A 16,057-nucleotide genomic window follows, 5' to 3' on the forward strand; every position below is an offset into this window, starting at 1 on the left:
GCTCCTTAACCACTATGCTACACTGCCGCCCCAATCTGAGGAGCCCATGTAATTTTTTTAAGGATGGAAGCCAAGTGTGGCAGACTACATATTAATATACAACATTAACTCAGTACAAAATAAAAAAGAAAACTACAATCCTATGCTATTTGCAAAAATGAGACATTTTGAACTCTGCGTGGTAGCTGTACAGAACAGGGGTCAACGGAGAGCTTAGTGAGAAGTAGTCAGCGATGGTGCCCATGTGACTTGTGAGACAGTTTATTTTCCTTAGGATTTAACAGTTATTGATAAAAAAACAAGGAACATTTACAGGGTAACAAAAGACAGCAAAAAACACATAACAGAAAAGGGGAAAAACACAACCAAAGTATACAATATTTTGAAATATCAAAGGCCATAGCCCAAAATATCCCACTATTATTTTTTTTCATATGTACCATAACTAAGCATTCACTGCAAAAAAGGAAAAACACAAGAATAAGATTAATAGATACACATTTCTACAGACTAACGAAGGTAAAATTGTTTTCATTGTATATATTTGATGCTTTTTCCTTTTTATGCAACCTGTTTTGGAATCACCATTTGTACATTAGGTTCGTGTCACTATGCCAACCCCTTCATTCATGCAGGGTACTCTGAAGCGAGATGAATGTAGTCATCCAACACACTCTCTCACACACACAACACAGTCAGTTGCTATTTTTAGCGCTACAAGCCACGGATTATCAATCACAGACACTGAAAGTCAGGAAGACTGGGTCAACTAAACTGCCACAGTGAGTAAAAAAACCTTTTAAAGACCATTCTTGTAGAAATTTTGACAATAATCACAGTTCACATTTTGTCCACTGTCAGAGGAGCTCTACATCCTGCTGATCTTTTGGGTGTAGTCCTGAATGCTAGACTGAAAGTGGGCCTGTGTGTTTTTCTCTGGCTGAAAAACAATGATGTACGACTTGGGGACAAAATAGGTGAAAACTATGCTGTATGAACTGGTCAACATGGAGAGAGCATTGAAAACCAGCAGGTACTTTCCCTTGTAAATAAAGTACAGGGTAAAATAAGACACCCAGGCGGTGCAAAACAGTAGCATGCAAAATGTAATAGACCGGGCCTCGTTGTAGTTTTTCGGGAGGTCAGTTCCCATGTAAGAGAACGTGAAGCAAGAAACACAGAGGAAACCAATAAAGAAAACGCCTGCGCCCATCGCAGGCATATTTCCTAAGCTGCACGTCATAATAATTTGGGTGTTGATTGACACCGTGTCATTGTAGGGCTTGGGATAAAAGAGACCACAAAAAACAAGCTGTGTGGCAGAGGCCAGCCCTATGAACAGCCACTGCCCGCTGTACTTCACCCACCACTCGTACGCTCTAGGCAACTTGGCGGCCATTTTGAAGATGCAGACAATCTGGAAGGAGCGGACCGTGAGGCAAGACAAGCAGACCGTGTACAGCAGGCTGAACAGAGGATTTCGCATCAGGCACGTGACCAGCTTCGGTTTGCCGATGTAAAAAAAGACACTGCTGCCAGCCCCGCTCAGACAGCCCAGCATGAGGAAGCACATGCTCCCACCGGCAGACTTCACCACGGGGGTGCTGTAGTTGAAAGCGAAGAGGACGCCGATGGCGATGGAGAGGACGAGCAGGAAGCTGACCGACATCAACAGCAAGATGGACGGGGGTTCCCTCAACAGCAGGTACTCCACGCTGCGCTTTGTACACGACGTGCTCCCTGGGTCCGCCCACTCGTCCTCCTCGCAAGGGATGCAATTGGTCGGATCGGCTGTGGCAAACAGAAATGACAGAAATTTTTAGAAAGCATGGCCAAGGATAATTCCATAATCTTTATTCCTTTATCATTTGCCTGGTGGTCAATTAGGGGAACACCTGAGATAAAAAAATGCTAAAAGAAACTGCCTGTGAGGATGGCAAAATAATTTTTACATCATAATAAATCTCTCTCACACACACACATTGCAAAAACATTTAGGCCATATGAATTTGCTAGTTCTGTATATCAGGTTTCAACGAAAGGATGAAACAAAAATCTGTTTTCAGTACAGTATCACAGTATCTTATATCCTTTCTTTGAAACAGCTTGACCTCTATATGAAATATGGCTAAAAGACACTGCGAATCTTTGAATCTTTTCAAAGTAAATAGCCCATGGTGCTCCTTAATGACTTCTTTCATTCACAAAACAGCATCACCCAACCCTTCCACAGAAAAGTGTTATAGTATTTATCATTTACTCTTGGTCTAACAGGAAGAGAGTACACTTAAAACTGACGAACAACCAAGCCCTGCTTTGTTAGTTAGCTCAGTTTAAGCAAGAATGCTGCATGACTGTAGACAATATACAATAGAGCTCACTATACAGTTGAATTCTTATACAGTGTATCAAGGGCTGACTTACGTCATTAGGGAAAAAATAAATGGCAGAATATATCTGATGGTTCTGGGAAAAGTATGGTTATGTGTTTGAACAAAATACTTAACTTAAAAGTATTTTACCAAGTAGCAAAAGATGCACAATCATGAAGGACCACTTACACACGCCCAATAAATGCTAGATTTCCTACCTGTGACATTAACATAGGTTCCATTTGGACAGATTTCACACTGAAAGCAGCACTTAAATATTCCATACGGTCTCCTGATGTGACCCTTTTCGCACTCCTCGGAGCACCGTGACACAGGAACCTGTGAGATTAAAGTAACATTTCCGTACATTTACTGTTTAATTTTTCTCCATTATCACTGGGGCAAGAATTATTAATAAATGTATGAGCAGAACAAATGCTGAATTCTCACATATTTTGTGCTTATTTTCAGAATGTCATGGGCATGGATCCCTGATATTTGTGTGAAATTGCATGTTTAATGTGATTAAAAAAAAGGTATGCCTACAAATACATAGTGTATTAACACACACATCAAAATAATGTACAACCGTGTTATTATTGCACTGAGTGTCATGCTGGAAATTGTGCTAACATCACTCAGATGTTACTGATTAGATTCAGAAGGTAATTACCAGATAAACATTTTAATTAGGGTTATTAACCTAAAAAATACTTACAGTTCCATTGGTGTACCAGTGAATAAGGGTGCTGTTAATATTGAAAGACTCAAATGGATCCGTGTTATATGAGCCGATGTTTTGAATGTAAGGAGAGGAGGTCAGGGTCCATAACACTATGTTGAACCTTGCTGGTGAATCTCCATTTTTATCAAATATTATATGTTGGTCAAGCAGAGTAAAATTTGTCTTCCATATTTCTTCAAGAAGCTGAAAGAAGACAAAAGTGCAGAGATTTTCGCTTCAAGCCAGCTGCAAAGGTATAATACCCTTTCCTGAAATATTTTCACCTATGCATGCTGGTTGTTCGTCACAGAAAGGCAGTACACAAGAAGTACAATACAGCGTATCAACAGAATTACCATTACTAATGAGGCTGAACCATGTGCAAAGCAAGGGGCATGCAAAACTGATTCGTTTCAGTGACAACCAACAACCCCCTTCCCTGCCCATTTCAGACATGTCTCTCTGGTTGCCATTTTATGACATTTACATTTTTACATTTATTTATTTATTTAGCATTTATTTATTTATATTTACATTTATTTATGACCTTCAAGCTCTGTAGTTACGTAGTTAAACATTCACATGTATACCTCTAAAATTTGTCCCCAAAATCTTGCAAATAGCACAATTTGAGCAAATACGTAAAACCAGTAAAACCCATCAGTTAAAACAAGCTTGGAATATAGCAATCAATGTAAGAATGCAACCGTCTGTACAGAAGTACATCTGAATATGTATGGGAACTATAAATTTTCCCCTGTCCATATGTTTGGGTGTTGGGGTAGTTATAAAAAAATCAATAAACAGTTGTTCACCTCATCAATGTACTGTCTCCTGGACTGGGTGCATTTTACAAACACACTCTCAGAATTCGTCTGAGGTATCTAGCCATGCTGTACTCTAAAAGGGATCTACAGAATTCATCTCCAAGCAGCTAGTTAGCTCATTACATACTATGGGATAGGTTCTCCAAGCAAAATTCTTTTAAATGAAGTAGTATTTAACAGTTGCATATACATTGTAAAGGAACACAATTGTGGTAAGACAGTGAACAGCTTACCTTATAGGGAAAAACCTCAGTTTTATTGCAATGTTTTGCATCACACTGCAGGACCCTGTGTAATGCATTAGCCACAATATAAACTGAAGAGTAAATGGCAAAGTTATAAGAAGGATCTTCACTAATTACATCTGCAGGGTTGGCACAGGAGCAGTTATGACAGTCCTGATTACAGGTAGTCCCAAACTCGGGGAGTGGTCCCTGCTCGCAGGCTTGGCCTTTACTGTGAGCCAGAGACTTGTAGACAAAGTCTGCCAACCCAGGTATGTTCACTACCTTTTCTGTTACTCCAATGATAGTGCCAATTGTTCCAATGCCTTCATGAGAGGGAAGTTCCTTATTCAAAGACCAGGCATCACTTCCAATCCACACTTTGTCTCGTATGCCGTTAATTATGGCTGATTCGATGAACGAAATTGCGTATTTCTGCACAGTGTACAGTATGATGACATTCACACGAAGCATATTTATGTTGTGAAGTGTGGTGCTGTGGTTGGAATCATCACTGAGTTCTTCTTGGTAAGCCATGCAGATGTTTGTGTTTTGTATACCGTCGATGAAGAGGCTAGTGGCATCTTGACTGTACTCATCATCGCAGCCAATGAAAGCAACCCAGGTCCACGAGAACTTCTGTAAAATGTGAATGATCAACTCTACTTGATCTCTGTTGCTGGACACTGTCCGCAGAAAGGAAGGAAACGCCATTTTGTCACTTAAAATTGAGGTTGACGATCCATAATTTACCTGTAAAATTTCAAAATGAAAATAAGCATGTAGACCTACTTAACTCTGCAAATTTGACTGTAGTAAAGTCATACATAAAAACTTCCGTTACTGAAGGAAAATAAATTACCATTGCAAGAAGGTCCATCATGAACAGAGGTGCAACAGTCAGGGTTTGCGTGCTTCCATACGGGCCGAACACTGAAAGCACTTTAGGTTGAAAATTTTCAAAGTCGTCATGAATTGCAATGGATCCATTTCTGGAGAGAAAGTCAAATGCTGAAGGAAGATTCTCCACAGCTGAACAATAGTCAAAGATCTCATAGCCAAGAGACACATCGGGCAAGATGGAGGTGGAGTTGTTAATTTCCTCAACAGCAAACCTCATCACTTGTAACATCTGATAACCTTGTGGCAAGAACTGCAATCTGTGGGGAAACCAGAACGGTGGAGCTTTAAAAGTCATTCCAAAACTCATTTTGTTGCCAATTGATTTTTAAGAGACTGTCTACAATGCACCTCCAACAACTGTTATCTACTCCACTTCACTGTTGCTAAAAAACTTTGGCAAACATTGAGCTTAAACTGAAAGAACCATACTTACAGGCTGCACTCCAAGGAAACAGGGCGGTTATGAGGCACATAATTCACTGAGCTGTGCACTTCAAAGAGTCCTCCCAACATGTAATCCCCATGCAATCTGAACTCTGACTTCATGCAGGAACCTTTCTCAGGTATATGCTGAAAAAAGCTCAGAAGTCCAAAGAGAAAGACCGTACGCTGCATTTTCTCCGTATGTATAGAAAATCCCTGAGAGCAAACTTACTCCAGCACTTGTCTGCTGACACACAAGCTAAAGATACTGCAATAATGTTCATTCAATTTACATCAGGTGATTTCCATGGACCACATTAGGGTTCACTGAATGCATAATCTAGCTGGTGGAAACCAGGCAACTTGATAAAGGCAATTACAAGCAGAAGGCCAATGAAGGGAAATGAAATGAAAATATTGTAAGCCTCACTGCTGGATAAATTGCTGTTCCCATATTGTCAAAGTGTGGTGACTGGATGCCATCCAAATAGGCCTGATGACTGTGTGCAGGTGCTTTTAATGTTGCGTGTAAAGCTCCTTCCTCTTGCAAATGATGTGAAATTTGCAAAAAGTTTTGATTCGTTTCCAGTATGAGAAATTTGTCCACAGACGCATACAAACTTGCCTCTAAACATTTACATAACATACACACCTACCAATGTTTAAATGAAGAAAAATACACATAGCACGTCACATGTTTTCAGAATTCATATTAAAATCCATTAAATGACAGACACATGATTAGAAAAAAGTAAATTATTTAATCAAACAAGACCCACGTAAATAAGATTTCTTAACACCACATATAAAGGGACACAGTCTCTTTAATAGCATTTGGAGTGAAAAAAATTACACAAAGATATTAAAATCATGTTTTTTTGTTTTGTTTAAACCTTTAGCACATGGAAAACCAATAACATGCAAATTTTGTCAATTGAGAAACATTTTATAAAGCTAGTATTGAATTTCTATTTCTTTTTTTAATGACATGATAAATTCATCATCTGGAAATGATATCTTCAAAGAAAATGTGTTCAGAATAATCTCAAAGTACTCCACCTTCAAAATATAGAAATACTCAAAATAACCCTTTGAAAACGATGCACTTTCACAGGAAAAAGAATGTTTTGATCCTTCACTACAGTGGCGAGCACTCCAATACCAACATTGCCATCATATCACAAATCCTGTAGTAAAAATGCCCCCCAAAAAATGGAAAAAAAAAACTTGTGTACATCCCTCTCCATCAATGTGCAAGACCCCACAATTAAAAGCACATCAACTTTTTCTTATGTTTGCTCTGCAAAGGAAGAGAGAAAGAGAGGAAAAATATTTTTTTTCTGGAATGATTAGATTCTACTTTTTTAAATGAAGATAACTTGTGATTAAAAGCAGACCATGACTGTGTACTATGCTGGAATGGACCCCTAGCCAAGTATGTCTACACGGCTGACTAACTCATCAAAGGCCAAGCTTTCAAGGAAAACTAGTTAAGCAAAACCTACTGAGATCTTTGGTAGGTCAAACTGTTGTTATAAGCAAAAAAAAAAAAAAGAAGTCTCTGGTCACAAGGAACACCATGCATTCTACATCAGATAGGACTCCAAGGTAAGAGTTTACACACCCTAGAAGGGAATGCTCTGCTTAATGAAGGGATTTGTGCAGTAAAATGAACATATTAGCAAGCTTAGTTTTCCATACGTCTATCGGTTTCAACTTACCTCTCCAGGATTAAGAATAAACCTTATCAAGTGGGAGCTGAAATCCCAACAAATCAAATTTATAAGCTAACATGTACTGTTGTGGGAAGTATCGGGGGCATTTAGCTGGCTGAGCTGAAACATTCTAAGGGGCTACATGGGAAACAGATGATTGTGGCTTTCAGTTGCTTTAATCCACTGATTTGGCACTGGACGTCTGCGCTGGCTGCAATACCTTAAATAAATGCCCACGCTCATGTGCTGACACATGGTAGAAAAGCCTACATTCACACGAACTCTGAAGGACCGCAAACAACGCTGTCTGCCACCCGCACCTGCAATGGCATGCTATATTACAGAGCCAACCGGCGAAATTAGCTTTAACCTATCATGAAAGGCAAAATCCGTACTCGGAGATTATGGGCAACTCTGAAAACCTTTAACAGACACGATAGATAACAACAAGTAGACTCATACATATTGAGATCTAACAGGATTATTGTTTTTCTTCGAGATGAATGGGTTTTCAGTCAATAAAATAACAAAAGCCAGAATGGGTGGATCACCACTTTACCGGGGTTTATGGGTAAAAATGCAGCTTTATTCTGTATGATCCCTGAATGTTGCAGGAAGAATAGTGTCACCAGTACTGAGCAGAGCAGTGGGGGGGGGGCAGTCCTTGCAATTCATAGCTGAACGTAACTACACATTCATTACCACACCGCAAGGCAAAAAAAAGGAAAAAAAAAACACTGCATTCATCCACAAAAAAAAAAAAAAAAAAACATTCCAAATGGCATTTGCTCCAAAACTCACACACAGGTTATTCTTTTTTATCAAAGGTGGCCACGTCTGCTCAGAGAATCAATCGACCTGTCTCATCAACCTTCCCCTCTGCCTAACACTGTCACAGTGGATCAAAACTCTTTTCCATTTCTGTTTTTAGTATTATTATTATATTTTAAACCAACTCCCACCCCCTTACCCATTTACTTTTTTATTGATTTAATTTACTTTTGTCATTTCAAAGTGGGGAATTTTAACTAGCAAAAGGTTTCCCTGTATCCTCCTTGCCTCTGTAAGTCCTCTTCCCATGTGTGAAGGGCAGGTATCTGTACTTGATCATATGCTGTAGGGGGGAGGGAAACATTCATAATCATCAGTAACAATTCATCAATAACAATACATGAAATATCTGTGGCATTACACTGTGCAGTCCAAACTAAAAGAAATAACTACACCCTCACACTAAAAACAACTTTAAAAGCATGCAACTAACATAACTCAACCCTTTATGCATTATGCTGGAATGGTAACAAAGCCGACAGTGTTCATCCCTGTTATAAAATGTTGGATTTGGTTCTGGGTGAGTGTCCATACCTTAATCTGCCTTTTCATGGTGATGCAGAAAAGCATGATGAAATACATAACAAGTATTGGCCAGAAAACGGGAACATTAAAGGCTTCGAAGAAGGTGCAGATCATTGCTATGACAATGCCTTTTGTCGCCGAATGCCTAAAACAGAAAGCAGGGGGATTAACGGCCGGCAAATCAGAGACAGTCGAAGCATGAAAACTGTAATACTGGGTAAGGCACAGAGAAGCATAAATCTAAAATATTCCGTTTGTTGGTTGGTCTATCCTGTCAATAGAGGGGCACAAACCATGTGTTTTACCGATATTGTCATATGTCAGTCAAGGTCACATTAATAACCATGACCTCACCAAATATATGCACATACACACCCACATACATACAAATGTCGACCTAGACAGGACAGAGGTGTATGCGTATATACACACACACACACACTGAATTTATGCATTTATACTTGTGTTGTTTTTATGTTATGTTGTTTTTCAAGTGCTGATATGATAATTCTTTTAATGATTATAAAACAAATGAAGAATTATAAAGTATTTCCTTTTTAACTGAATTATTATAACTTAACTTGTTTTAACTAGTCTTAGCCATCAAGAAATTGCTTAAACCTTTTTATGTATTAAACTGACCTGCACTAAATTTAACAGAGAACGATGGGTATTTTGTCATAACAGATTTCTGACGACCTCATAATTTCCTGCCAAAACAAACACAGAATCCAGGCTCACAGGGGACCAGAACAAGACCAAAACTGGGATCTGAAGGGTTTTTCTCTCTCATTGCACACCTTGCAATGGAATTCACACTTGGTTTTGTGTTACAGTCTCTTATGTTAGTCCTTAGGTCGATAAAAGAACGAGACTGTCCTGGCTGACTTGCTACAATCAACTAAAAAACAGGTTGTAAAGGTTCTCACCAGAATTTGAACTCAGGTAACCTCCTTATGAAAGGCCGGAATTCTTCGTTTTGCTTAGTGGGTAATGAAGGGCCTTCATCTGGAAAAATAAGAAAAAGGGCGGGCGTTAAACTGTGAAACAATCCCACTGAATGGTGACAGTCTGACACTTAATAAAAAATTCAGAGGATCTAGTTGTTTGTTTACATTTTAAATAACTCTGGCACATAAATGTACTGGAAATGTAACAATACAAAAGAAGGCTTCGGGAACCTCAACAGAAATTTTAGAGTACTGAGAGTTTCAGAAGCACTGCTGTATTAAGCCCTCATTCTTTCCATAAAAGATTCAAATTCAAACTTGCCTGAATCATCCAGTAGGGAGGGATCCACTTTTGGTGACAGAAACGCGATGAACAGATTGAGGTGGTATATCCCCAGTGCATAGGTAACTATGTACCAGCCCTACACGCACCAGACAGAACAAAATACTCCATAGTCCCCGTGACAACCATTTCAGAATGTAAACAATACATTACCATAATGAAAATAACTATACAAGTATAGATATATAGAAAATGTACATACATTCACAGTATAAGTGCGTACGGTACCTACATAAAATGTGCTGCATGCTCTAAATGGTTTTACCTGTAATATATACACTCTTATCATGTAGATGGCAGTTAGAATGAGAGTGACTGCCCACCGCACAGCAGAGAACGGTGTTGACTTGTCTAACCATGACTGGTAAATCTGTAAAACCAGAGACAGCAGAAAATGCACAAATCAGCGATATGACTGAGGAACACCGACTCTGTTACCCTGCTTCACTTACCTGAGTGTGAGCACAGGCAAAACATTTTTAAAGTCAGGCGCTGAGGCTACACCTATGGCTGGCCACAATGCATTGACACTGCAAATAAAACTGTAATGTTATTCATTCATCCTGTTGGGAGAGTGAAACTCAAAAAGGGTCAGCTATAATGTTTGATCAGTCACTGACTTATTAATACCAATCAAAAGACTTAACTCTCCAAAGCAAAATACACTGATTATTCCAAATCAGTGAGTCACAGTGACATGATGGCTCATGTTGAGGATCAACCCACTTTAAGACAGTATGAATTTCATAAGCATAAAGCTAACATTACACTACATTATTGTCATTTAGCAGGCGCTCTTATCCAGAGCGACTTACACGGGTTTGAAGTTTTACATGTTATCCATTTACACAGCTGGACATTTACTGAGGCAATTTGTGGGTTGAGTACCTTGCCCAAGGGTACAGCGACATTGGCCCAGTGGTGGGAATTGAACCAGCAACCTTTCGGTTACGAGCCCTGCTCCTTACCCCCTATACTACACTGCCACCCCACATGTGGTATGCAACACCTACCTGGCCAAGCCGTGTGAAAAAGCTTGCAATGGCGGACGGCTTCCCATGGATCGACTCTCCAGCACTATCACCTTCTGACATTCTGTCTCTGTGGAACACAAAGAGGATGGTTTTCTGAGCGCTTCGTTTCAAACACTTCAAAAGATCTTGTGTGATGAAGTCTCAACAGGCTCACTTTCAACTGGCTTGGGTTGAAGTTATGGCCAGGGATCAACAGAGGGACAGAGGCAAGATTTGAGGGGCTGCTAAACCTGAATGGACTGAAGACAACTGTATTACATGAATATTCAAAATACCACCAAATCCATGAACAAGCATTTTGCTTGTATCCCAAAGTAATTTGATTGCAAAGGGAACAAACAATTGGTCAAGGTCTCACTCTTCAGATAACCACAAATACTACAAGGATGGCTAATGCTACAAGATAACATTACCGGTAGAAGGACAATCGCTTGGTTTCTGGAAATTTTAGTTTTGATACCTTTGGTTGAGACTTTTTTGGTACATGTACAATACTTGTGTTTTTTCTATGTTTGAATGTATTAACCTGTGACTAACACACTGTTTTGTGATTGTGGCCTCACAAAGGGATGTTCACTATAATGCATGCCATTTCTAGAACTTTATTTTTGTTTTTTGCTGTAACTCAACTTGTATACAATCAAGTGGACTGTTAACAGTGGGGGGGCATTGCAGGAATGTTGCTGAACTCTTTCTGTATTACACAATTTGCACTGGATTGTGGTTCGGAAACAGAACCATTTCCCCATATTCAATCCTCAGCCACCAAAAGTAGCAAGCATTAACGCTAAGTGAACTGTACATTGAAGAAAATGTTAATCTTGATGAGAGAGATGATATTGTAAATGGTCGGGACAACAGTCTATGTACAGCACTCCATCAAGTATTAATAATAGAGTAGAAATTACATTACACACATTACTGTCATTTAGGAGATCCTCTTATCCAGAGTGATTTTCATAGGTTACAATTTTTACATGGTATCCATATACACAGCTGAATATTTACTGAGGCAATTCTGGGTTAAATACCTTGCCCAAGGGTACAGCAACAGCACCCCTTTGAGGAATCGAACCAGCAACCTTTTGGTTATGAGCGCTGCTTCTAAGCACTATGCTACACTACCACCCCATCTCAGAAATCTCAGGGAGACTTGAGATCATCTCTTAAAGGCGCAGTTTATAGAAAGGAAAGCCTGACACAATATCTGGACAGAAGATCTGAGAGTACAGAAACACTACTGTGGAGCTCACTAATAGAATATTTTTAATGCAGAGATGAGAAGCGGAAAATGAGGTCAGTCAGCTGAAGTGCACAAGTACCCCTACCAACCAGAAGCCAATTCATTACACACTCCAAATGCAAGTGAGGTTCGTCTGCTGCGAAGGGCGAATTGTCACGCATGCTATGCCAAGCCTCGACTTAGCCTAGAATTTCCCTTCTCTGGTAAGTCAAGAAAAACATCAGAAGTCCTGGAATCCACTGAATAGTGTGAAAATTTCTTGTCGCTCAGACTGATTTCTGTTGTCACCCTCACTGACACTTTGTAAGCAGTGCTGAAAAGATGAGAAAGGAACTGAAAAAGACCAGGGTACCCAACCAGACTTCCCCTCACAGATTTCACACCTACTGACTACTTAGCTAAAGTAGGGAACCAGCTGACAGTCACAGTCCAAGACTCATCAGGCCATAGAGATTTTGCCTATAAGACTTGGGACTTTGAACCTGAAATGAAGGCCTGATATGCCAGAAGGTGGCCTGGTTAGGCGAGTAATGTACACCTGATCTCCATCTTTAGTTTGTCTTGATCAGAACCTTTCATAAAGTGCCTAGAGTTTGGCTAGAGTGAATAATCAAGCAGCGCCTGACAAGTCCAAGCAAAAAAAAAAAAAAAACACTTTCTAAGCAGTAATTAGATGAACACTGTCAGTGGTGGGATGCAAAAGATTGACACAGCAAATGAGCATTCTCTACTGATGGTTCTTGTAGAGACTTATGGGATACTGGGGAAACGGCACTACATATAGGCACCGTCTTCACATTGCACTAGTGACTGCAGCTAAACACTGCAAGAGCAGAGGAGAAGACGATTCCACCTGAAACTCAAGCCTGGGCTGGCTGACACACAAGGCCATGGGGCAGACTTAAGTGGCATGATGCTGTCTCGACCTTGGCGACTGACGTCACGGCAGGCTCGACTTCCTGACAAAAACCAAGACTCCTGTGGGGTGTACAGATAACAAGGAGGTAGAACCTATTCTCCAATCGTCAACTACAGTCCATCAAACCTGACATTCCATCAGACAAATCCCCTGAGAGGCAGGGTCTGAATGAGACTCAGTCCTCAACATTCTCAGAAAAGGTCGTGAAAACCACAATGATTAAGCTCAACATGCAAACCCCTGCTAACCTCCCAGTATAATGCAGAGCCTCCTTTGCAGTTCCCTGGGGAGAAACATCATCAAAAGCCATATGGAGCAATCAGGTCGGGGAATCAACCTAGTAATCTGGGACTAAAACTGGCAACCTGACCACTGTGCCCCAGTGCTCTGTCAACAAATACCTCAGCTGCGTTCATGGCAACCCAGCTGGTGCACACATGATAACACAGCAACGACAGACACAATTCACAAAACCTGCCTCAAGACAACATACATTCAAGTGGTGAGACACACAAAGGCACTGAAATAAAGCAGCTAAACCAGTCCTGGCGCTGAACATCACACCAGCTACGATCTTGAGGCTGTGAACATCACACAAAACTAAGATCCTAAGTCCGAAAATGTGACTTTGATTGGCACAAATACAAAAAACATCACATTTATTTAGCAGACATTCACCCACAGCAACTCGCATATCTTACATTTTACATATTACCTTTTTATGCAACCAAATATTTACTGAGGTGGTTCAGGTTAAATGCCCACGGGTACTACAGCAGTGCCCCACCTGGGAGTATTTTTTTGGTCTAATCACATTGACATGGGTATGAGGAGAAAAAATACAACCCTCTTCCTCCACTCCCGCTGAACATGGTCAATGGGGGAATCAGAGTGAGAGAGAAACAGCAGTGCAATAGCTGAGGTCTCCATAACACATCTACCTCTGCCAACACCGACACTGAACAAGTTCCAATACAAAACAGAACTAGCAAAACGTAGCTACGGGGTGTGCTCATTAGATAGTGATGATTTCACGGCACAGATTTTTTTCAAATATATTTTTTCATGAACTGTGTTCAGATATAATGTACAAAGGTGATAGTTTGCCCTTTAAAATCGCACCAGAAAGCACAATTTAGCAGGACAAAAAAGGTCAGGAGTGTTACTAGGGGTCTAGGGGCGTAAGGCCCTCACATCCACTAATGAATGCTCCCTTCGGATACCCTTAAAACGGATATTTTTAAGGCAACCAAACCATAAAAACAATCAGTAAACAGTAACCATGTGCTATGTAAAAACAACGTCAAATGGTACACGACAAATGCATTTTCCCCAATGTGATATGTCCGAAATTACAGTCAGGGAAACGTTTCGCAACTGAGGGCTCTCAAACTGGCGATCTTACTAGCTAACTACCCAATAAGCAGCTGGTAACCAGATAAAGTTAATTGTTCACTAGCTAGCTAACTGGATCCGGTGATAATGAAAGATAACTCACGTATAGCCCTTACCGTAGTTAATAGTATTTGGCCCGTCTGCATCTACTGTCGCCCTTTATTCTACTTTATTTGGGTAACCAGCTAGGCAGCATTAGGTAATAACATATAGAAGAGTCTAATTTACGCGTTTTACTTGTAAGGTCAGCGCAATCTAGCAGATACCGTAAAGCTCGCTAGCAAGCTGTCTACATTCACACCTAAACACACAGATGAAAATGTTTATTTAAGGCTGCCTAGCAATTCTTGGGAACTAGAGTTAGCGAGATAGCTAACTAAAATGGCAAAGATGCACTCCGAGATTCGATGACTAGCATTCTTGTACACCTAGCTGGCTGGCTAAGCAAGGTTGAACATGCTAGCAAATTCCTGCCTTTTGTCGTTGCACAGCCTACAACCATGACGTTTCAACGCACTCCCGTGAATACAAAATCTATTGCTTTTGCGACCAACTTAGGGTAGATACAGTACTAGTACGTAGATAACTACCTAGCTGTAGCTTGCTAGTAATTCGGCATTCATCAACTAGCTAGCCAGCCAAATTACTCTATTGCTGTTATAAGACAAAAGCCAACCCTACTATGGAATGTGTAGTTTTTCATACCGCCAATATCCATTGCCGTACATTAACAAAGTGTAGTATAATGTATCCACTTCCCACAATGCACGACAAAATCCAACTGTCAACGTAGGTTCAAGACAAGCTGGACGTTGTAGTCTCCAGTCCCTGCCACTAACGTTAAGAGCACCAAAGCATTTCCAAGCAAAACTACAATGACCAACAACAGCTGAAAAGGTTGAACAACTCACTTCCGGGCAAGCACGAAACGGCGCTTGCTAGCTGACAGAAATATGTAGCCTGATGTAAGATTTATCAAGTAATTAAACGGAATACGTTGTTAATTAATTTCATTATAAGGTACATCGACGTCAAGAGGCGACAATGGTACAGCAGCTGCCCCATCTGAGCGAAAAATGACCCTGGTACATTGATAGCTAGTAAGTAATCTCTTACCTGCAGCTGCCGCTGTGTCACTATGAGCTCCAGCTCGCCCCCAAAGTGAACACGTCAGTGCTTCCGTGTGACCACGTCTGAAAATACGTAAGACAGAACTAATAGATATCAGATTGAAACCTTCTGCCTGTAAACTGGCCTCTTTGAAGTCAAATAATTAGCCACAACAAAGGACCTTTTCAGTTTTTTTCCCCTATTTTTCACTGAGCCATGAGCCACATAACAATATTTAATCAGACACACCATCATGCATTTTGTTAGAAGCTGGGGAAACTTTACAGCAATTCATGCAGTCACTTGTACAGCAAAATGAATTAATTCACAATTGCTGGCCATGTTTTACAGGCTGACCACAGCATAGGCTAAAGTCATCATGCCAGCAGCAGCCATACCACATTATAACGTGCTCCAGTCCAGTGGCTTAAGCTGAGAAAAGTGCTTTGTTTGTGGCGTCCTAGGAAAACCTTGTTGCTGCTGGTGTTGCGCTATTGGTGGAGTATTGGGATCTTCCCC

General features: G+C 40.4%; 2 protein-coding genes across 6 annotated transcripts; both read right to left on the reverse strand.

Moving 5' to 3' along the window:
• Nucleotides 1-868: 868 nt before the first annotated feature.
• LOC118781247 (taste receptor type 1 member 1-like) lies at nt 869-5,596 on the reverse strand. The gene is made up of 6 exons (XM_036534195.1): nt 5,484-5,596; nt 5,010-5,307; nt 4,157-4,900; nt 3,091-3,300; nt 2,591-2,711; nt 869-1,791 (listed from the first exon to the last, which is right to left on the reverse strand). The coding sequence occupies exons 1-6, from the start codon at nt 5,594-5,596 to the stop codon at nt 869-871; spliced, it is 2,409 nt and encodes an 802-aa protein (XP_036390088.1).
• A 796-nt stretch (nt 5,597-6,392) lies between these two features.
• Nucleotides 6,393-15,588, reverse strand: rer1 (retention in endoplasmic reticulum sorting receptor 1). 5 transcript variants are annotated; one of them, XM_036533292.1, is made up of 8 exons: nt 12,968-12,989; nt 10,851-10,938; nt 10,103-10,207; nt 9,817-9,916; nt 9,474-9,552; nt 8,554-8,689; nt 8,188-8,302; nt 6,399-6,773 (listed from the first exon to the last, which is right to left on the reverse strand). In XM_036533292.1, exons 2-7 carry the CDS (start codon nt 10,929-10,931, stop codon nt 8,213-8,215), a joined length of 591 nt encoding a protein of 196 aa, XP_036389185.1. In that variant the 5' UTR covers nt 10,932-10,938; nt 12,968-12,989; the 3' UTR covers nt 6,399-6,773; nt 8,188-8,212. The 5 variants fall into 5 exon arrangements, with proteins under 5 accessions (XP_036389188.1, XP_036389184.1, XP_036389187.1 ...); XM_036533293.1 differs by having other exon boundaries at nt 6,400-6,773; nt 8,248-8,302; XM_036533295.1 differs by lacking the exon at nt 12,968-12,989 and adding an exon at nt 15,340-15,377 and having other exon boundaries at nt 6,393-8,302.
• Between the last annotated feature and the right edge of the window lie 469 nt (nt 15,589-16,057).

The sequence above is a fragment of the Megalops cyprinoides genome, chromosome 7, assembly GCF_013368585.1.
Source record: "Megalops cyprinoides isolate fMegCyp1 chromosome 7, fMegCyp1.pri, whole genome shotgun sequence".
Taxonomy (NCBI): domain Eukaryota; kingdom Metazoa; phylum Chordata; class Actinopteri; order Elopiformes; family Megalopidae; genus Megalops; species Megalops cyprinoides.